Source organism: Tachypleus tridentatus, chromosome 5 (assembly GCF_004210375.1).
Source record: "Tachypleus tridentatus isolate NWPU-2018 chromosome 5, ASM421037v1, whole genome shotgun sequence".
Lineage (NCBI taxonomy): Eukaryota > Metazoa > Arthropoda > Merostomata > Xiphosura > Limulidae > Tachypleus > Tachypleus tridentatus.
The window spans coordinates 40,677,295-40,699,738 of record NC_134829.1 but is presented as its reverse complement, the minus strand read 5'-3'; the positions used below and the strand labels follow the sequence as shown (position 1 = coordinate 40,699,738).

Sequence of the window (22,444 nt, the reverse complement as noted above, 5' to 3'; positions counted from 1 at the left end):
GAATCTCTGCGACGGTCGCTGAATCACCAGCAGAACGTTTTCTCAAAGCAGTCAGCAGATTTAGGTGCAGCATGTGAAATCAGTTACAATATTTCGTTGATGATAGCGAAATCTGGCCGACCGTTCACTGATGGTGATTTTGTCAAGCAGTGTATGATTACTGCATCGGAAAAGTTGTGTCCGAAAGCAGTTCGCTAGCTGCAGACGGTGGATTTGAATTTCACACCTCTCAGCAGACGTGAAGCTTACAAATATAGCAGCGAACTTTGTCTACTTCTCTTTGGCAGCAGACGAGTCGACTGACATCAGTTTAACAGCAACTGGGTCTGCTCTATACTAGGAGACAGTACGACTATGTAGTAATGTTTCATTGGATTTCACGAAACTAGTAAGTGTGACAACTGATGGAGCACCAGCCATGACCGGAGAAAGTAGCGGGCTGGTAGCACTGTTGATGAAGCATCGAGGAAAGCAAAACAGACAGTTGGTGAAGTTGCACTGTATTATTCACCAACAGAACCTGTGCAGTAAAGAACTTGGTTTTCAGGCACTGATGGCATTAGTGACGAAAACCATTAATTTCATCAAATCACGAGGGCTCAATCACCGTCAGTTTCGAAGTCTTCTTGAAGAAATTAATTCAGACTATGGTGACCTTGTGTATCACTGTGAAGTACGCTGGCTGAGTCGAGGGAAGATGCTCAGAAGATTCTGGGAGTTGATTGATGAGGTGATAGAATTCCTCAGAAGCAAGAACAAAGACACAGAAGTGATTTCCATGACTGATCCAGCATGGCAAGCTGATTTGACCTTTCTGGTCGACATGACACAACACTTGAATGATCCGAAGTTGAAGTTGCAAGGCAAAAAATCAGCTTGTCTGTCAGCTTGCAAATCACGTCTCAGCTTTCAGGACAAAGTTGCAGTTGTTCCGGCAGCAAGAAGCATCAGGCAACTTCGTGCACTTTCCCACTTTTCAGTCACAGCTACAGAAGAATCAGGACATTGACACGCGAGTTTATGTTGGGAAGCTAGATACCTTGATTCAATCCTTCAACTCACGGTTTCATGACTTTGACCAATGCAGATTGTTGATGAAACTTTTTGCTGATCCGTTCAGTGTGTCAGTGGATGACTTGTCAGCAGAATATCAGCTCGAACTTTCTGATCTCCAGGCATCTGATGAACTGCGTGCTATTTACCGAGAAAACAGTTTGCTTGACTTCTACAAAACGTTGCCTGATACATTTGCTAATCTGAAAGAGAACGCACTTGTCCACACCAGCATGTTTGGCAGCACGTACTGCTGCGAACAGGCTTTCTCGCATATAAAACTGAACAAAAACAACACTCACAATCAGCTGACTGATGATTATCTTGAAGCAGTCTTGCGTCTTTCAACATCAAACATCAAGCCGGACATTTCTAAGCTCGTAGATGACATGCAGCACTATCCATCGCACTAACTTTGTAATAGTTGACGGATCATAACATTTCTTAGAATAATGTGCAAACTCTTTGATGTAATCGTTATTTGTGTGTTCTTAAATGTGATGTCCATCTTGTGTGAAACAATTGTGGGACGATTTTAATCTTCACTTTTTTGTGGCCCCCAACGATTACGAGAAGTCTGTTTGTGGCCCCTGATTCAAAAAAGTTTGTGCACCACTGATTTAGTGAATTGTTAGCTCCCGTAAGATTTATTTTGTGATTAGTAGTATTACTTTATATACATTTTAACAACTAACGCCACCTACCAAGAAAAAAGTTTTAATTAGGATGGGAAACGTTCAGGTTTTAAGAGTATCGTTTTGAAGTACAAACAGTAGCTTACAAAAGTATTCACCTTTACCAATAATGTCATATTTTAATGAAATACAAGTGTTGTAAAGAAATATTTTAATTAACTTGTTTTTATTCAAATCTCTAATGATTAAACTTAATACTGTAACGTGTGTGTGAAGGATGTTGAATTCCAGCAAAATCCGCAAGGAAAAAAACATAAATTCAACATTGCTGATTGGATAAGTATTCAACCGCCTAAGCCAGTATTTTACGTAGGGACTAGGATATTGTCGATGTATGAACACTGACTCACATCTCAGTCATGGAACTTGTAAACCTTTAAGAGTCACAGTGGCATCCCTAACCAGCATTCCTGCTTGCTCTACTGCTTAGTTTGGAAGGGTGACTTTATCTGAATAGTGACTGGGTGGTATGAAGCACCTCCCATTTCTTAATGATGGACTTCACTGTACTCAAAAGGATAATCAGCAACTTCGAAATTTTTGTGACCTTCTTTGGGCTTTAACTGATGCATTTACTCTAAACGTAAGTTAAATCACTTTGATTGCACATAGAAAAGGGACAATTACACTCATTGTGACCTTTCAAACTAATCTTTTGCACCGAAGCTGATTTAGGGTTGTCGTAGCAAAGGAGTTGAATATTTAGACAATTGAGAATATTCTAATTTTCTTTGAAAATCTAAAAAAACTTGCTTATATAATATTAATATTTTTTTAGGTTCCTGAGTTTGGAGTAGATTGTGTTGACTTGAAAGTTTCACGATTGCAAACTCAGACAGTTACAGGTAATGGGGGCAAAATATACAGCACGTGTTCATTTTCTCTCAAAAAGTATAAACAAAAGAAGAAATTCGCATAATACTTCTACCAAATGGCACCAATATATAGTTCCATATCAAAAGTGGCTAATTGTCAATGCTAAATAGATTTATCCAAAAATACCTCAGTAAATTCCCTTACTTTTTCAAACAACCAGATTTTCGAGGCGGTAATCAAAGATGGATGAGTTTCGTGGTAAGTCACCGGTTGTAAACATAATTAACGAAAATGAACACATTAAGTCTTGCACTGATATTTAATGGACTGTCAAAATTTGTGTGGATTTAGGTGATATCCGAAACACGTGACAGATAATGTTGGTTTAAATGCCTATCTGACTGATCAGAGTTGACATTATAACTCTAGTTACATAAAGTTTACTGAATTGCTCTTAGCAGACACAAAAAAATGTCACGGGAAAATTTTGTATTTTGTACCAGCGGTTGTCGAAACAAAATGAAACTTCTGTATTTTGTTGTAAAACAGATAACATTTGCCGTGGGTGCTCTCTTTCTCTTCACAGGATAAAAAAAAAAAGAGAGACGCTTCGATCAAATATACCACCCAGCGTGAGATCTGATTCACTACCTATACCACTGCAGATGACGTTCAGATCACCCGTTTATTGCCCGCACTTGGTGCGGTGTGTCAAAGAGGAAATAAAGCATTTGTTTGTTTGTTTCGTTTTTGAATTTCGCGCAAAGCTACTCGAGGACTATCTGCGCTAGCCGTTCCTAATTTAGCAGTGTAAGACTAGAGGGAAGGCAGCTAGTCATCACCACCCACCGCCAACTCTTGGGTTACTCTTTTACCAACGAATAGTGGGATTGACCGTAATGTTATAACGCCCCCACGGCTGGGAGGGTGAACATGTGTGGTTCGACCGGGATTCGAACCTTTGACCCTCGCATTACGAGTCGAACGTCTTAACATGCTTGGCCATGCCGGGCCTTAGAAATGGTATAGCTTCTACTGTTTTTTTGTAGGCACTCGTGAAGAAAATTAATATCTGAACTTAACGTCATTCTGATATCTGGTTACAGATTTTTTGCGCACTGACATATTAACTATCTAATCTAACTGTTACAAGGAAATAATCGAACTAACAGCAAGGCATGCCAAGGTACATAACAATTTCGTGCAAGAAGAGTGCTATGTTTAGCACACAGAGTGTTTACCATTTTCGATTCAATGAAACCAAGTTATATAATAAAACTTTGTACAAAATTATAAGGCAAAAAGTACTCTCAACGACAAATTAATACAGGGAGTCCCGGAAGTCTGCATCCAGAGGAAAAATGGACATTATATTCTTAAAGTTAAAGAAACAGATTTCTCATGTCAGTTATGCATATTTCAGGAAAGAAAACAACGTTATGCACAGTATACCAACAACTGATACATGTATGACTGCTGTTATTACAAACAAACAAATCACATCATTATAATGTCCAAGTGTTATTACAACATCATTTGTTTAACAGTACAGATTGATATTACACAAGTGTGGTATAATATTGTTACGTAAGTAACTTATTACAAGCTTCCTCTCACTATTTATGCCAATTGTAAAACATTTGTTTTATGTTTTTAATGATGTAGTGATTTATTCTCAGGTATAAATTCCTATACGTACAATCTAGATTGGTCACAGCATGTTCAGTAAATACGTAAAAATTGTTGTTTCATACCTTAATACCTTTTGGCACGCTGTTACTTTTGTGTAAACTGTATGTCAAGGAGACCATCAGATGACGTCACACAAAATCTGTACACGTGCCCAAGGGCGCTATTGTGCATTATGTACTCTTACGTAAAATTAGCTTAACTTTTCAGTGATTTTACAAAAAAAAAAAAAAATGTTCACCGTATATAATTCTCATTTTCATTCAAAAAGGAACTAAACCTGTCTTATTGTGATTTAGACAGTACTTAATACACAAGGAAATAACAACGTATTGAAACAAACTGAATTCGTGTGTGTGTACGTTTCATGTAAAATCATAGCTGTTTTCAGTGACAGTTCCTTGTTTCATTTTCCATTCAACATTTGTCTTGCTGTCTAGTATTAATCTAATGGTGATTTTTCTGTTATCACTCAACCAGCCACCGCCATAAAACCTCAACTAATGATAATATTCAAGGTTGCTTGGTTGGAGGTCTTGGTTCATCAAAGCCAATTTGTTTTAGCATAATACATTACCATAAACAAATCGCGCCATCTATTGACATATGCCAGTGGTATAGTGAATATTTAAATACTAACACTGAAAAACATACATATACGAGCCACCTAACGACCACAATAAATATTTTTACCTTGTTTAAAAATATAACCGAGTCCCCCGAATATAAGAAGTCTGTCAGGTCATAAGGGTTGGATAAGTTAACATTAAAACTCTCGAGCAGGCGGTAATTACATATCATAAGAATCAATTTGACCCCAAGTGCACATACGTATTTATGTCGAAACTACAAAGATTATTTGTTCTCTTCTCTTATTTTGAACTACTGACCAGACGAAAGGCAGCAAGCCAGAACAGCCTACTAACCCACGTTAATGAATTGACTACCACTCGTATAATGCACCCACAATACTACATGTGTGGAGAACATTATGTGCTTTTAGCACATATTCGAACCCGGCCCGCCAACTCTGAAATCCAAACCTTTACTAACCCGCGCCTGAATTCAAGTGCAAGAGAACGCCGTAGGTAAAAAAAAAAAAAAAAAATGCACTGCGTGGCATGGTCAGGTGGTCAGGGTGCTCTACCCGCAATCCGAGAGTCGAGAGTTCGAACCTTATCCCACCCAACATGCTTTCCCTTTCTATCGTGGAGGCTTTATAATTTGATGGTCAATCCCACAATTCATTGGAAAAAGAATTGGCCAAGAGTTGGTGGTGGGTGTTAATCACTAGCTGCCTTCTCTATAGTCTTTCACTGTTAAATTAGGGACAGCTAGTGCAGATAGCCCTCGTGTAGCTATGGGCGAAATTCAAAACAAAAAAGCGTATTACGTTTCTTTTTACTTCAGCCTAGCTCTTCTATTCACTGCTATGTATAAGAGTACTCGTGCCATAGAGCTTAAGGACTTTAAAGTAGCTGCCATCGAGTGGCCCATAGACAACTTTCAAGGCTTATAACGCTGAATACCAGGTTTCAATACCGTGGTGGACATCAGTTGGCCCATTGTAAAGCTCTGTGTTTTTCTATAAACAAATAAACCAGATAATAAGATATAAAAATTTATTACACTGTAGTTAGTTTCTTGAAGTTATTAGTTTTTAGTTAATTGTAATATTTTTCTCAGTATCAATTTCTTCTTAACGCATAATGATACATGAGCATGCGCAAACAAGTTAGGAAGTGCTTTAGTGATAAAGTATTACATCTAAACGACTCAAACTACCCCAGATAGAGAGAGAGTGTGTGGGACATGAGCACGAGATTATGAACGATACAGTTAATGGGTTCCTCGCTGGTACAGCGTTACTAAGCCTACGGATTCACAACTCTAAAATCAGTGGTTCGATTCCCCTCGATGGACTCAACAGATAGCCCAGTGTGGCTTTGATAAAAGAAAACACATACAGTTAGCGGACTATTACTGTTTATCACTTGTTATTAGTATTAAAAGGTTTTTTTGTGTGTTTTTTTTTGGAATTAGCTTTTTCCATTATTTAAAACAATATTGATATTTATAACGTATTTCTTTTGGTTTCTATTTCTAAATGTTAATCCTATTACAGCTGAACAAATTGGTTTTTGTTGTTGTTGTTGATTAACACTTATTGTAATGGCGTTACGTAGCGCACGGAACAACAAGCAGTTTGGAATAGCCAGTCAACTATATTTTATATGTAAAAGGTACAACGTGTTTCTGTTTGAAGAGAGGCAGGTTTGATGTATTAAGTTAACGAACTTAACAAAGGTTTAATTATGTCTGTTACCTCGGAGACTTTCTCTAATAAAACAAACCATATTATACAGGGTGGCCCGTAAGTCCCTACCCATGCATATATCTTATGTATTCAGTGTATCTGTGTGCTGACCCTCATTCTCGCTGCATAATATTATGCGACACCATGTTCTGTGAGACATTTTCATCAACATCACAGGGGTTATTGTTCCAAATGCTGCGGTAACAGCTGCCTTCAACTGATCATTAGTATTATAACGTTGTTTAGACACAATGTCCTTTATGTATCCCCAAAGAGAGTTATAACATGTTGTCAAGTCCGGACTTCTTACGGGCCATTTCATGGGTGTCGGGGATGTTACAGAACCACGACTTATCCATTTGTCTGGAAAAGTGTCATAATACATGCGTAATTGAATATAACATAATATCATATGGATGGGTAAGGACTTACAGGCCACCCTGTAGATACTGTTTGGCTTATCGCTTTTGTTCTGACAGGTCCCCTAGTGAAACAACGACAAACGTACGGACTTACAACGCTAAAATCCGGAGTTCGATTTCCCGCGGTGGACACAGCAGACAGCGCCAATCTACAACATTAACTGGTAAGTTTTTTGTTCAGTTCTACTCCTTATTCCAATTTTTTTACGCTATTAAATCTCAAACAATATATATTAAACATAGGGATTAGTTTACTTATTAATTATATGTCGCTAATTCTCCTCGAGGAGAGCCTGGCATGGCCGATTAGTTAAAACACTCGACTCGTAATCTGAGGGTCGAGGGTTCGAATTCCAGTTACACCACACATTTTCGCCCTTTCAGCCGTGAGAGAGTTATAAATGACGACCAAACCCACTGTTCGTTGGTAAAAGAGTAGCACAAGAGTTGGCGGTGGGTGGTGATGACTAGCTGCTTTCCCTCTAGTCTTATACTGCTAAATTAGGGATAGCTAGTGATAACCATCGTCATGCGTAAAACCTGTAAAGATGTTTATGTAAGCACTGGTGCTGATATTTAAATTATCTAACTGTCATTATCCGATGTAAACGAAATTAACGGTTACCCATATACTAGAATAACATGACTTTAAGTACTAAAAGAAAGGGAAACATTCGTAACAAGTACACATATATGAGCATGTGTGTCCCCATGACATTCCACATCCTACTTAGTTCTCAACCATTGAATCCATAGGTACTGAATACTTGTACAATATTGTATAACGTTTGTATTTGCTACACCCCCCGACACTTTGCTGTAACCCCCCCCAAGGGTATGAACTCCAATTTTGAAACCTGTAGGTTCTATGGTTTGTCCATATAGATATGTAAAACTCGTAGTAGCCCTATTAACAAATTATCATACCATAAAAAGTAGCATATATTACTTTCGTTGTAAACTTTCTGAGCGACAACTACAAATTTCGAGGACAACATGCAAGAATTTTCTTTTATTATTTTTCTAGGTGAAAAAATAATAAATGTTAACTCTAACATACTGGTGACTCAATGTGATTTCGCTGTAGTTACTAAGAGAAACACTAGAGGGATGATATACTTAGTTATGATTTATGCTAAATAAATTATTTAATTGTTGAGATGTAACCCTAGCTGTTTCAAAAATATTTTGTGACCTAATTTAGGTTTTCTATTTATTAAACTATGTTAAGAAAATCGCTGTATATGAATGAGCGAGTGTGGTAACTGCAGAAGAAAAACGAGTTATATCACTTCTTAGTTAACGACCTTTTCATACGTTACTGACACCTAGTGGTAAATACAGGAGTGTCGTAGGTACACTGGAAAATAAAAAAGCAACATAAATTGAAAAATTATTGAACAAAACGACCATGTGTTTGGTTTGTTTTGAATTTCGCGCAAAGCTACTCAAGGGCTATCTGCGCTAGCCGTCCCTAATTTAGGAGAGTAAGACTAGAGGGAAGGCAGCTAGTCATCAACACCCACCGCCAACTCTTGGGCTATTCTTTTACCAACAAAGAGTGGAATTGCCCGTCACTTTATAATGCTCCCACGGTTGAAAGGACGAGCATGTTTGGTGCGACGGGAATTCAAACCCTCGACCCTCGGATTAGGAGTCCAGTGCCTTAACTACCTGGCCATGCCGGGCCTACGACCATGTGTTATCGCCATGTAAGGCTAATGTTAACATGAAATCATTTTCCTGCTCTAGTATTATATATTACTTAAATGACATGGGTTCATTTATTTGTATTAACGTGTTGTTTTTTTCCTTTTAATATTTTATCGTAAAATAAGGCCATCTTTATTACCTGGAGGTCTTTAGCATCGGTGAAATACGTCGAACATTGGGGGCACCGAAGTGACTGCGACCGAGCATGAGCATCAGAGGGAGTGTAAACAGCTTCTTTCTTGTTGTGGTTCTGCACGTGCGAAGTCAGCGCCGCTGCAGTGTTGTAGCCTCGATTACAAACAGTACACTGAAAAGGCTTCGCATGATCATGTGTCTTCATGTGAATCTTCAGATGGTCACTTCGTGCAAATGCAGACTCGCAGTGGGGACAGCGGTATTTTTTGTCCCCCGTGTGGAGCTTTACGTGGCGATCTCTGCTACGCTTGTGCTTGAACAGTCGCTGGCAGTAGTCACATCTGAATGGCATTTGGTCACTGTGTATCTTGAAATTATGCAAAATAAAATAAAATGTATATACTAGTTCCATACTGCTAATTTATAAAATAACTCCAAATCATTTTTACATACTAAAGTTATGTTTCATCCCGTTGCTATGAACAAACTTCTCGCTTCAATAATGTTTTTCAAATGTTACAGAAAATAACAGGCAACTATTAATTCAATATCAAACGTTAATCAAAACTGAAACTAACTTTATTGTGATCATTTTGTTTTAAATCTGTGTACGATAGAAGTAACAATCCATGATCCCTCGATCTAAAAGAATCAGGACTCTTTGGACTTCATATAATTACTTAAAGTAGTTGAATTCACCAAGTTGTTGCTTATTTCCGATGCTTCGTGAATTTAAAAAAAAATCCGTGTGTCCGTATTAAAGTGAATCGTACGGAAAACATCAGTTTTCTACTAATTCTCCTCAAAATACGTACACGACTCTTTGTTAAAAACCGCCTCTAATGTTTCTTGCAAGCATCCTATCTCTCAGTGTTGTAACATCAACGTGCAAAGTCGGTAAATGTACATCAAGTTGGATGCAGTAAAATATTTCTTAAAATGCGAAACCCTCTGTTTTTCTCAAAAATTCCAGTCCATATAAAAAAAATGAATACGAATAAAAATGGAAAAAAAACCTTCATGTTGATAAAACAAATCCTGCAATTTTAATTCTTTTGATATATTTTCCTCTTTAAAAGCTTTCAAAATAATTGAAGTCCAAGAAATGCATGATCAAATTGGGATCTCTGAAATTTAAATTATCATATAAAAGTCACTTTCTACATCGAATAACAAATGAGCAATATAAGGTTGACAAGTGACGTAAAATAAATCATTATTTTATCTCAGTCCTTCATTAATTGTCTTACTTGTTCATGTCTCTTGAGATAGCTGGGGCGAGGGAAGGCTTTCTCGCAGAACTGACATGCGTGAGGCGTATTTTCCGTAACACCGATAGTGTAGGAGAGGTCAACGTCTGGGTCCGAGGGTGTGGTACAGCTCGTGGGCGACGTGGAAAGAGACTGGTCGTCGGGTGTATCTGAAGACCTCCAGGAAGTGGGGGTTCTCATTCCCCCGTTCAATCCTGAGGAAAGATATTACGGTAAAATTAGGCAGCCCCCTAGTGTTTAGAAAAGTCACCTTCACAGAACCGGGTAAGAGAAATCGCCACCCTTTTAGTAAAGCCAGGTAGAACTTGGATCTGTCTTGCCTTTTGAGCGATTTCTGACAAAACTTTTGTCAGGCACACCCTAAGCCAATACAATAGCCAGCATTACTCTGCAGTTTTTTTGGGTTTTTTTATCCTAAACGTTGCATTAAATGGTTGGAACGGGCTAGTTACAATTACTGTTAGCTCATGTGAACACAATGCTTACAGTAAGCGATAAGACACTATGATATAAGGTATTTCATTGTTCCCGGCATAATCAAATAGAAAACTATACAACAACAACAAAAAAGAAAAAAAATTTTGTGCACAGTTTTACAGATAACTAGACAAACAGGTACAAACTTCAGTTCATTTTTTTTATTTCACTAGAATGTTTTAGAGCGTAATTTAAAGTGCGTTATAGTTTAACATAGCATAAAGTATATTAAAACGAATAGAAATTGTGGTTTAGTTTGTCAGATCCCACCGCCCGGCATGGCCAAGGGGTTAAGGCACTTGACTTGTAATCCAAGGGTGGCGGATTCGAATTCCCATCGCACCAAACATGCTCGCCCTTTCAGCTGTGGGGGCGTTATAATGTCACGATAAATCCCACTATTCGTTGGTAAAAGAGTAGCCCAAGAGTTGGCGATGGGTGGTGATGGCTAGCTGCCTTCACTCTAGTCTTACACTACTAAATTAAGGACAGCTATCGCAGATAGCCTTGGTGTAGCTTTACGCAAAATTAAAAAACAAACAAACATATCTCGCGTGTTCACAACTTTGTTAACCACCTCTTAACTTTGTTTCATTAATTTATTTATTATTGTGCGAAGGTTGAATTCCATAGGCAATGGCATGTGTTTTTACCCATACAAAACATGTGTATTTTCTTACCTCAGATGTTGCACGGAATCTATGGATTCCAAACACGTTGTTTCTTAATGTTTGTGAAATTGCTGTTCTTTCAATCAGTGACATATATTTTACAAAAAAAAAAACACTTAATATTCTTTTTGTTTTTAATTTTCGCGCAAAGTTACACGAGAGCTATTCGTCCCTAATTTAACAGTGTAAGACTAGAGGGAAGGCAATTAGTCATCACCACCCACCGCTATCTCTTGGGCTACCCTTTTACCAGCAAATAGTGAGATTGACTGACACATTACAACGCCTCCACGAATGAAAAGGCGAGTATGTTTGATGAGACGGGGATTGTAACTCGTAATCTGAATTGCTGCATAAAAGATACTAGCTTCTAGACTGGTTACATTGTTGTTTCGTTCTTATTTTGAAACTGTGAAAACTGTCAACCCAAACGACCATTGGGTATTTAAAAACAGAGTAAACAAAATACATATTTCAGCTGTTTTCATAATTTATAGTTGACAACTGTTTCTTTTTAAACACAGATACGTAAAAAAAAATTCGGAAAATAAGGCCAAGTAAAAGATGAAAAAAAAACATGCTTAACGTTCGGAGTATTCGGAGAAGGGACGGTCTTTTCTTTCTTGTTTTTTAATGACCTCTTTAAAATAAAGTTTGTATCTTTTTTACATGATTGTTACTTGTTTGCAAAGAGTCCATGTCAAACAGAAGTCTTCTTTTATGAAAACGATCCAGAATTTATGATAAACAAAGGAAAAAAAACATGATGAATAAACCGCGTTTATCATATTTTTCTTTCTTTCTTTCTATGATCACAAAACGATAACTCATAAACGAAGAAAGAAAATCTACAAAAATTGAAGGGAAAGTCGGTAGCAAAAAGAACAAAGAAAGGATTTGTTTGTTTTTCTAATTTCGCGCAAAGCTACTCGAGGACTATCTGCGCTGGCCGTCCCTTAACTTTGCAGTGTAAGACTAGAGGGAAGGCAGCTAGCTAATCATCACTACCCACCACCAACTCTTGGGCTACTCTTTTACCAACGAATAGTGGGATTGACTGTCACATTATAACGCCCCCACGGCTGGGAGGGCAAGCATGTTTGGTACGACCGGATTCGAACCCGCGACCCTCAGATTACGAGTCGAACGCCTCAACCCACCTGGCCAAAAAGATAGGAAGCAAGCGAGAAAGATAAACGCGTATTTTTCTTTCACTTGGCCAAACCCTGTTGAAAACATGAACAACGTTTCCAGGGAGCTTCTTATATCATTAAATACGATGTTCAATACATATGCTAATTATTACAACGACTATAAGTATCAGAATAACGTTTTATTACTCATTTTATGTATTCGAAAGAAGAAGTATTTTTGAGGTGAGCAATTTTACTCACGTATGTGGAAAAATAAGAAAGAACAGTGACACTGCAATTATATTCTTACATTAATTTAAAGGACAAGTTAAATAAGTCGGTTTCCACTATAACCATTTACATCATTACCGGTTTCGTAAGATACGCCATGACCACACAATTGATTTGTTTTTCTTATATATTACCTTCTTATCCACAACTTACAAATGTTTGTTGTTGTTGTTTTTAATTTCGCGCAAAGCTACACGTGGGTTATCTGCACTAGCCGTTCAAATTTAGCAGTGTATGACTAGAGGGAAAGCAGCTAGTCGTCACCACCCACTGCCAACTCTTGTGCTACTCTTTAACCAACGTATAGTGGGATTAACCAACTTACAAATGTCAGCCACACTTTAAAAACATCACAATCTGAAAGTTCGAAATCTGAACATTTTTATAAATACTTCACAAGTGTATTCTTAAATTCCCCATATACTTTAGCCCCCCAGTGTCACCGTGGTATGTCTGCAGACTCACACCGCTACAACTGGGTTTCGATACCCGTGGTGGGCGGAGCATTGATAGCCTATTATGTAGCTGTGTGCTTAATTCTAAACAAACAAAAACCTACATTATAAATCATATATCGCACCTTTGTTCTCATTTTTTAAAAGTTTGAAAGTTTAAATTGTATAAATATTTATCAAACTTTTAACACATTTATCAAACCAACTTAAAAAAATGGCGAACACATAATTTATCTTCTTTTTTTCGGTTTTGTTACTCTGATAGTTATAAAAAGTTAGAAAAAAATGATATTGCCTTTTTAACTTCCTGAGGATATGTTTTCAAATATCATCGATTATGTTAACAAACAAAACGTTTTCTTAGAAGAGAGTCTATTGAGATAAAAATGAGCATGATATGTGTGCCCTAAACAGATAAATTTGATTTTACTGAATATAAAACATTCGAAACATATATTTTTAACTAACTGCACTTAAACGGCACGTAATAAATTCATGATTGGGAATTATGTGTGCAAAAGATATTTGGAAACCAAAGAATGGTAAAAGAAATAATGAAGAAGATAGAAGGAGAGTTGTAATAAGAGAGGAAATGCTAATAGAAATATCAAATAAACAAGACTGGCATACTAATAATACCACGACATAAAATATACAGGTTAATAAGATGAAGAACAGATGGCATATCAAGATAAAGACAAACAACATATAAATAAATTTAAACGATAAAGTGACGTAAAATAATCGAGATGATGACGTGCATCGTAAAACTATACAAGAGCCATCTGTAATATTTTCTCCCGATTTTGAACTAATGGAAACTAGTCAACAACACCCTCCGCCAACTACTGGGTGACTCTAATCGAGTCGTTGGACCTTACCTTAACTGTCATGACAAACCCATGATCTCAAAATAGGGATCGCGATTGTTGATAACGGGATATGAACCACGGACATTCGGATTCATAATCCGAGACATTAGCCATTTAGACAAGGTCCGACCCAAATACGACATGTGAAAAAAACGGGTTGATAGAATTTTGTTAAACTGATGAAACTAAGTTGGTTGGACTGTTATAGAAACACAAGTGTCGGTTGTCTTACCGTATTCTGTACCTAGTTCCACTTCTCTAAGTTTATCACAGTATTTTGTTTTACCTCAACTCTCTATGTTATTTACTCTCGTGACATATGTTATATGCTGAAACAACTATTGAAACACAAAGACTTCAGAACGTTTACAAATGAACTGAACTCAGATAGACTAATGTGACACACTGACAGACCAACTGGTCTCAAATACACTATTACTTTACAACAGTGGTTCCCAACCAGGGGTGCGCGATAGCGTTCCAGGGGGTGCGAGATTTCATTTCATGTATGAATGAAAATTATTTTTTGTAGGCCATGTAGGGTTTATGCAGCTTTTAGTTAGTTGTAATATTTTTTTCTTTTCAAAATGTTTCGTTTTTGTTTATATATCATTAAAAACTAATTATAAAAATTTGTTTTGGCCACCTTCACCTTTATTCTTAAATAAAAAATTACTGTGAGAGGTGCGAGAACATATTAATTTTTTTTAGGGGTGCGGGGCATAAAAAAGGTTGGGAACCATTGCTAGACAAGGACAGTTTATCTTCACTCATGTAGCTCGTTATAAATACAATGACAAACAAATTGGACTATACCAACACATTGCCAAATGACATGGTCTCAAATAAACTATTACGATACACTGACATTTTAAATCTGAGTAATGTATATCCATACCAGAGATGCAAATTATGTTCATTCGAAAGGAAAGATAAAAATTCAGAAAAAAAAAAACTTTGTAAAACTGAGCAGCAAAAACGAACATTATAACTTACTTTACCTGTGTATATAAATGAAGATTATACCTTACTTTACCTATGTGTATATAAACAATGATTATACCTTACTTTACCTATGTGTATATAAACAATGATTATACCTTACCTATGTGTATATAAACAATGATTATACCTTACTTAACCAATGTGTATATAAACAATGATTATACCTTACTTAAGCAATGTGTATATAAACAATGATTATACCTTACTTTACCTATGTGTATATAAACAATGATTATACCTTACTTAACCTATGTGTATATAAACAATGATTATACCTTACTTTACCTATGTGTATATAAACAATGATTATACCTTACTTAACCAATGTGTATATAAACAATGATTATACCTTACTTAACCAATGTGTATATAAACAATGATTATACCTTACTTAACCAATGTGTATATAAACAATGATTATACCTTACTTAACCAATGTGTATATAAACGAAGATTATACCTTACTTTACCTATGTGTATATATACACGAACGTTAAATACCGTACTTTACTAATGTATATATAAAAGTATTATACCTTACTTTACCAATGTATATATAAAGGGATATTATATCTTACTTTACCAGTATGTATATAAACGAACATCATATCTTAGTTTACGAATGTGTATAACAATACCTTTTGCTATACTCTTCTGAATATAGAATAACAAAATGATGAAAAAAGTACAAACACTAGCCACATATGTAAAGCCCTTAAAGTATATATCTATCCATGTAACACCGAAAACACACTACCTGCACTTTTCAATAACTTGGTATCTCTAAACGCTGGCATCAATGTCGCTGTGTAACTTTCACCCTAGCAATCACGTGCACTAGTTACTCATACCTTACCCTAAAGTCAGTGCAGTTAAGTATGACCATATCACGCTAGTTGTTCTACTACCAACTCGTCCTCAGAGTGTTTTGATAAAGTGTACGTCGTGCAAACTTCGTTAACGCCAGCCTATTGGCTACTGTTTCTGTTGGTTTTTTTTTTTCGTTTTATGTGCTGTCCATAGAAGTGCGCGTGTTCCCAGATGATACAACAACTCCATGGAGGAAAGAACACATGGGGATAAATGTGCGTGAGGTATATAGTTACGTACCCCTTTTCCTCTCCCACAAATCCTGGATGGGGAAGCATTGAAAAGACACGTCGTAAATAAGCGCATTGACCAACAAGGAATGAACATTTGCACATGAAAGTACCAGCTGATCGGGAGGGGGGATAAAGCACAAGTGTGACGTCAATAGAGACATCCGTAGTTAAGCTATTAGGGAAAGAATATAAAAGTCTGTACAAACAAATCCGAATATTTACTGAAACAAAAGTGAGTGACATTTTAAAAAAACCAGCAATGGTCACAAACCACCTTTACCAAAATTACCATTCCATTCTTAATGGGCCAGCTGCTAATTGAAACGTCTTACCCAAAATCATGCTGTTACAAAAAGCAACGAAGAATTGCACGAATGAATTTTGACTTTCGTACGAATGACCAATCGAACCTCTGTGTTCCACTCCCCATCCTCAACTGCTAGAAGCCAGTCTTTCTTTCTTTCTTCGTGTACGTATCCGTCAGAATAACAGCATTAAGTGCAGGTCCGCTCTTGTTACAAATGTCAAAACAGGGTAATACTTCTTACATCCAACAATCATCTCGTCAAAGTCGACCTTAAATCTGACTTGGTGTCTCGCCAATATCCTCAGGTAAAGAAACACGATATTTCGGTCAAGCTTTCAACACACCTATGTACAAAGTATTTACAGACACGTGTGGAGTCTGTTGACAAATCTCGCCATCATTGTAAACCAAGCACACAATCGTTTTATTTCTACAGACTACCGTTTTTAAACAAAAAAGAACACATGCTTAACTAGTGCATTTTCACATGCGTTTAATTTCATCACATTAGTAAACTAACTTTCATTTTTAGGTTAACATTATTTGTTTTATATTAAAGGTTATACATTTAAAATATGAACACACACACTTCATTCCATATATATTTCAGTTTCTCCTAAAAGAAATACATTGTTTAAATACATTGTTTAAACACATTGTTTAAATTTCCAAAACATCTTACTTATTTTTATAGTTCGTATTGTTATCTACGGGTAGAGATGTTTAAGTCACACAAATGTTTATTTTGTAACGATCGTCACGGGTACAGGTTTGATGTCACACAAATGTTTATCTTGTAACGATCGTCAACAGGTTTAATGTCACACAAATGTTTATCTTGTAACGATCGTCAACATGTTTAATGTCACACAAAGTTTGGTCCATATCTCACGATGGCTGGTATGGGTATTAAAACTTTTATTAAAATAAAGTAGAAAACAGCGTTTCGACCTCCTTAGGTCATCTTCAGGTTACCTCAAGAAGGTCGAAATGTTATTCTCTACTTTATTTCAATAAAAGTTTTAACACCCATACCAGCCGACTTGAGATACATTTTTACTGCAAGCGGGTTTCTCGTCATCACGAAATGTTGATATTGTAACGATAGTAGTGGATATGTGGTGTGATACAAACGTATAAATTAAGAGTTTTTAATTAATAACTACCTCTACTCTGAACTTATAAATAACATCCTTTTATTTAAATTATTAATGGTTTTAGAGGTAGCTAGATGGTGGATAGAGAGATTGTTTTTTTTGTTTGTTTGTTTGTGAATTTCACTCAAAGCTACACGAAGGCTATCTGCGCTAGCCATCCATAGTTTAGCAGTATAAGACTAGAGGGAAAGCAGCTAGTTATCACCACCCACCGCCAACTCTTGGGTTACTCTTTTACCAAAAAGTAGTGGGATTGGTTGTGACATTATAACGTCCCCAGGTCTGAAAGGGAGAGCATGTTTGATGTGATGCGGATTCGATTACGAGTCGAGCACCCTAACCACCTGGCCATGCTGGGCCGAGAGAGGTAGTAGGATTGGGGCGTTTTGAGTTCTAACTTCCAAACCATGGTCCTTATTTTATTAGGTTGTCCAGAATTATCACGATGACATATAGAAGTTGAATATTGACTAACTTATCGTTGATGTTGTCGCTTACAAGTTCCTAATTGTTTCAACTATACTTAATGTAAGTTTCGCAACCCCAAGGCATCATGACAAGAAGGACATTGGTCTGATTTACCTCTACCATTTCAAACTTGGACAAAAAGCTACCGAAATTACACGGAACATCAACAAGGCATTCGGCCATGGATCTGTTACCGAACGTACAGTTCAGCGTTGGTACCAAAGGTTTCGACATGGAGATGAGTCTTGTTGACCACGAAGGTCGTGGAAGGAAGCCATCCTGAGATGAAAACACATAAAGGAAAGCAGTTGAGACAGACCCTCGCACAACAGTACGTAAGCTTGAAGAAAAGCTAAGCACAAGCAAATCAAACATTGTCAACCATCTGAATGCGATTGGAAAGCCGAAAAGTTGGATAAATGAGTTCCGCATGAGCTGACTGAAGATCAACAAAATCGGCGTTATGAGACCTGTCAAGGATGACGCTTCAAAAATTGAACGAATTGGAAATCGAGGTTCTGCTTCATCCACCTTATTCCCCAGACCTCTTCCTATAGACTTTCAATTTTCCAAGCACTTTTGACAACTTTTTGAACAACAAACGCTTTCAAAACCAGGCAGCTGTAGAAAAAGCTTTCAGGTAGTTCACTGACCATAGAAACTCTGATTTATACAGCAGGGGTATAAACAGCATCGTTACACGTTGGCAAAAGTTTGTTGAGGCAAATGGTGCTTACTTTGATTAACGCCTTTTTTACAACACTGGTTTATACTTTTCCAAACTTCGCAGTTAAAAAACGACATTTATTTCTGAACAATCTAATATCTTCCTCGCTAGCTGTCTTATTCTACAATTGTGTTATTTGGAGCACATCTGATGGACAGGATATCCCCAATGATTTTGGGAGCTATTACCGTAGACATTTTAATTTTAAAATGATTCCTGTTGCAGTTCGCTAACAAATTGTAAAATATTTTTTACTTTGTTTTTCTGGGCGCAATCACTTTTCGAAATATTTTCTTTTAGCTTTATGCATCATACATATTGATATACTCTAGTCTCGAACCATACAAAGGAACACATTGAAACTGTTATTTTACTAGAATGCTTCATAATTCATATTCTAATTCGCATTGTCATTAGAAGTAAATACATTTTTAGTTAAACTACATATAAGTTTAAAATAAAACAAAATATAATGTAAGTTGTTTCCAATATATTGTATCATTTGGCCTAAATATAAATAATAAAGTTTAAGCCTAACAATATGACGAATAGATACTTTTGATAAATCCAAAATTTTGCAATGATACTATGGTATGCATAATAGGCTTAGAAAGAAAAATGTGAGATATAGTAAATTTTTATAACCTTGTAGGATAACATATCGACGAATAAAACTAAGTACTAATCATTTTTCAGTTTAGTAAAATATTCACTATACACAACTAAGAAACTTTAGTGTCAGATACATGTTTGTTGTTTCCATATTTTATTCAAAGACACACAGTTACCGTAACAATGCAGAAAGTTCAAGGCTTCAGACACGTAATATATCTGGAGGCGACCGAGTTGGTACAAATAGGTAAATTAGTCAAAGAAAAAGTATTTGCTTATTTATTGAGGTTAATCACATAGCTACACAATGGCTATTTATGGTCTGCCCATCATAAGTATCGAAACCCGGTTTTAAGCGTTATAAGTCTGCAGACATACTGCTGTGCCACTGGGAGTCAAGTGAAAGTTTAAATAAAAGTGAAGTTAGTCTGCGTGATTGTAAGTTTCGCCATAAAGAACGAACATTGGCGATTTCTAAAGTAATTTCACAGTTTTGTTGTAATAACAACGATAAAAGATAATAATTTGTCTTTTCATGGTGTGTTCTAAGGTAATTAAACCTACTTGTGTGGACTTTGACGGAAAAAGAAACAATTATTTAAAGCTCTGGATAGAACTGTGATAACCAATAATGCAATGAACATTTGTACATATGTTTGACTGTTTTAAATATAAATTATTTTAAAACATGTGGATTTTGTGCCGTTCGTTTATTGTTGACATTCATCGTCAACAAGTCACAGGCACCTACTGTAAAGAGTTCAACCCTTTACAAACTTAACAAACACAAGTAAATTTCTCTTTATATATTTTCCTTTTTTGCATGTTTGTAAATACATCTATTTATTCGTTTCTCTTGTTAAAACAGTGATGATTTACTCAAAAACTTACTTACCGTCTATTTATATTACACTTTTGTTGTCTGATATTAATTTTCTTGTTTTAGTTTCCAGTGGTATATTGCATTGTAGATACAATGTTAACGAGATTAAAGACGTGAGAATTATATTCATACTCTTTCATTATAGATCAATAATTAGACAATTTGACTCTTTCTTTCTAAGTCAGTCGTTAGAATGTGGGCCCGGCATGGGCAGGTGGTTAGGGCGCTCGATTCATAATCCGAGAGTTGCGGGTTCGAATCCCCTTCACACCAGACATGCTTGCCCTTTCAGCCGTGGGGATGATATATTGTGACGGTCACTCCCACTATTCTTTGGTAGAAAAATAGCCCAAGAGTTGGCGATGGATGGTGATGACCAGCTCTAGTCTTACACTACTAAATTAGGGACGGCTGGCGCAGATAACCCTCGTGTAGTTTTGCGCGAAATTCCAAACAAACCAAACCAAAACTTAGAAGATTTGCATTTCACTGCAGGTCAATTTTTCGACGCTTTTGAATATTTTCAAATCTTCCAGGTGTAAGTGTAGTCTTGAAAGTACAGGTACAATATTCACAAAATCACGGATATTTAAACACTCACGAAATTTATATAAATTATTACATGAAGAGTAAATGAAAAAAGTTACGTTATTTGCTTAATAAACCAGTACCCTCTCCAAGTGCCACAGCGGTAAGTCTGAGAACGTACAACGCTAGAAATCAGGTTTCGATACCAGTGGTGGGCAGAGCACAGATGCCCAATGTCTAGGTTTGTGCTTATCTACAAACAGTGGTTCGGTCCCTGACAAGCACAGGTGTGTTTTCAGGCCCGGAATGGGTAGGTGGATTAAGGCGTTCGACTCGTAATCCGAGGGTCAAGGGTTCGAATCCCCGTCACACCAAACACACTCGCCCTTTCAGCCGTGGTGGCGTTATAATGTAATGGTCAATCACACTATTCGTTGGTAAAAGAGTAGCCCAAGAGTTTGCGGTGGGTGGTACTAACTAGCTGCCTTCCCTCTAGTCTTACACTGCTTAATTAGGGACGACTAGCGCAGATAGCTTTTGAGTAGCTTTGCGCGAAATTCAGAAACAAACAAACTAGAAAATAACTGAACTTCGTCTCCTCTCGACAGTGTTATTGCATATTTATACACTGCCTTATTTCACTGAATTAATTAAATTAATTAACAATTTGGAAACGTAAAAAATAATCAAAAGCAAGATACATTAAAGCGTAGTTTTTAAACAATATATATGAAAACATCAATAGCTAATGACATTCTAAGTTTTTATTAACTGGGCAGCGGTACAGTTTGCATATTTTCAAATTATTGTGTTTTAAGTCCAGTTGCGCTAATATTTTTTCAGCTACAAAACTGTATTTTAAGTTCATCACTTTTTGATACAAGACGCCTCCCGCTAGTACAGCGGTATGTCTCCGGATTTACAACGCTAAAATCAGGGGTTCGATACCCCTCGGTGGGCTGAGCAGATAGCCCGATGTGGCTTTGCTATAAGAAAAACACAGATACAAGACGTCTTATTGTACTCTATAATATATAACAAATGATCCTAAAAATTAAGAATATTATAGAAAATATATTTATTTATTAACTCTGAAATGGAATTTTATAAGTTTAGATACGTCTTTTTAAAAAAACATAATCAACTTCAACTTACTTCTGTAGTTAAATTTTCGACTCTATAAGTATTTTTTCTACAGATGAACAACTAATAAGCATTGTTTGTTTGTTTTTGAATTTCGTGCAAAGCTACACGAGGTCTATCTGCGCGACAGCCGTCCCTAATTTTCCATGGTAAGACTAGAGGAAAGGCAGCTAGTCATCACCACCCACCGCAAACTCTTAGGCTACTCTTTTACCAACGGATTGACCGTCACATTATAACGCCCTCACGGCTGAAAGGGCGAGCATGTTTGATGCGACCGGGATTCGAACCCGCGATCCTCGGATTACAAGTCGAACGCCTTAACCACCTGGCCATGCCGGGGGCAACGAACTAATGAGCAAGTGCACAGAAATAAAAGCCCTGTTCAAGGAGAAAGTATTTATTTTGTACAATGTATAATTGTATGATTTAAATATTTGTTTAAATACGTACTGAGAAAAGTTTGTTCCAAATATTTTAAGACAACTTTAAAATTCTTAA

The 22,444-nt window shown here is 36.7% G+C and overlaps 1 protein-coding gene across 2 annotated transcripts in view; it reads right to left on the bottom strand.

Annotated features, from left to right (window-relative positions):
* LOC143250994 (uncharacterized) overlaps nt 1-22,444 on the bottom strand; it is a 91,132-nt gene that overhangs the window by 8,111 nt on the left and 60,577 nt on the right. Inside the window, exons 1-3 of one of the 2 annotated variants that reach the window (XM_076502262.1) lie at nt 15,773-16,221; nt 10,091-10,305; nt 8,845-9,207 (exon numbers count right to left, since the gene is read on the bottom strand). In XM_076502262.1, coding sequence (XP_076358377.1) covers nt 8,845-9,207; nt 10,091-10,305; nt 15,773-15,812 — 618 coding nt within the window. In that variant the 5' untranslated portion in view covers nt 15,813-16,221. Of the gene's footprint in view, nt 1-8,844; nt 9,208-10,090; nt 10,306-15,772; nt 16,222-22,444 lie in introns of those variants that run through there. The other variant, XM_076502261.1, reaches the window with a different exon arrangement.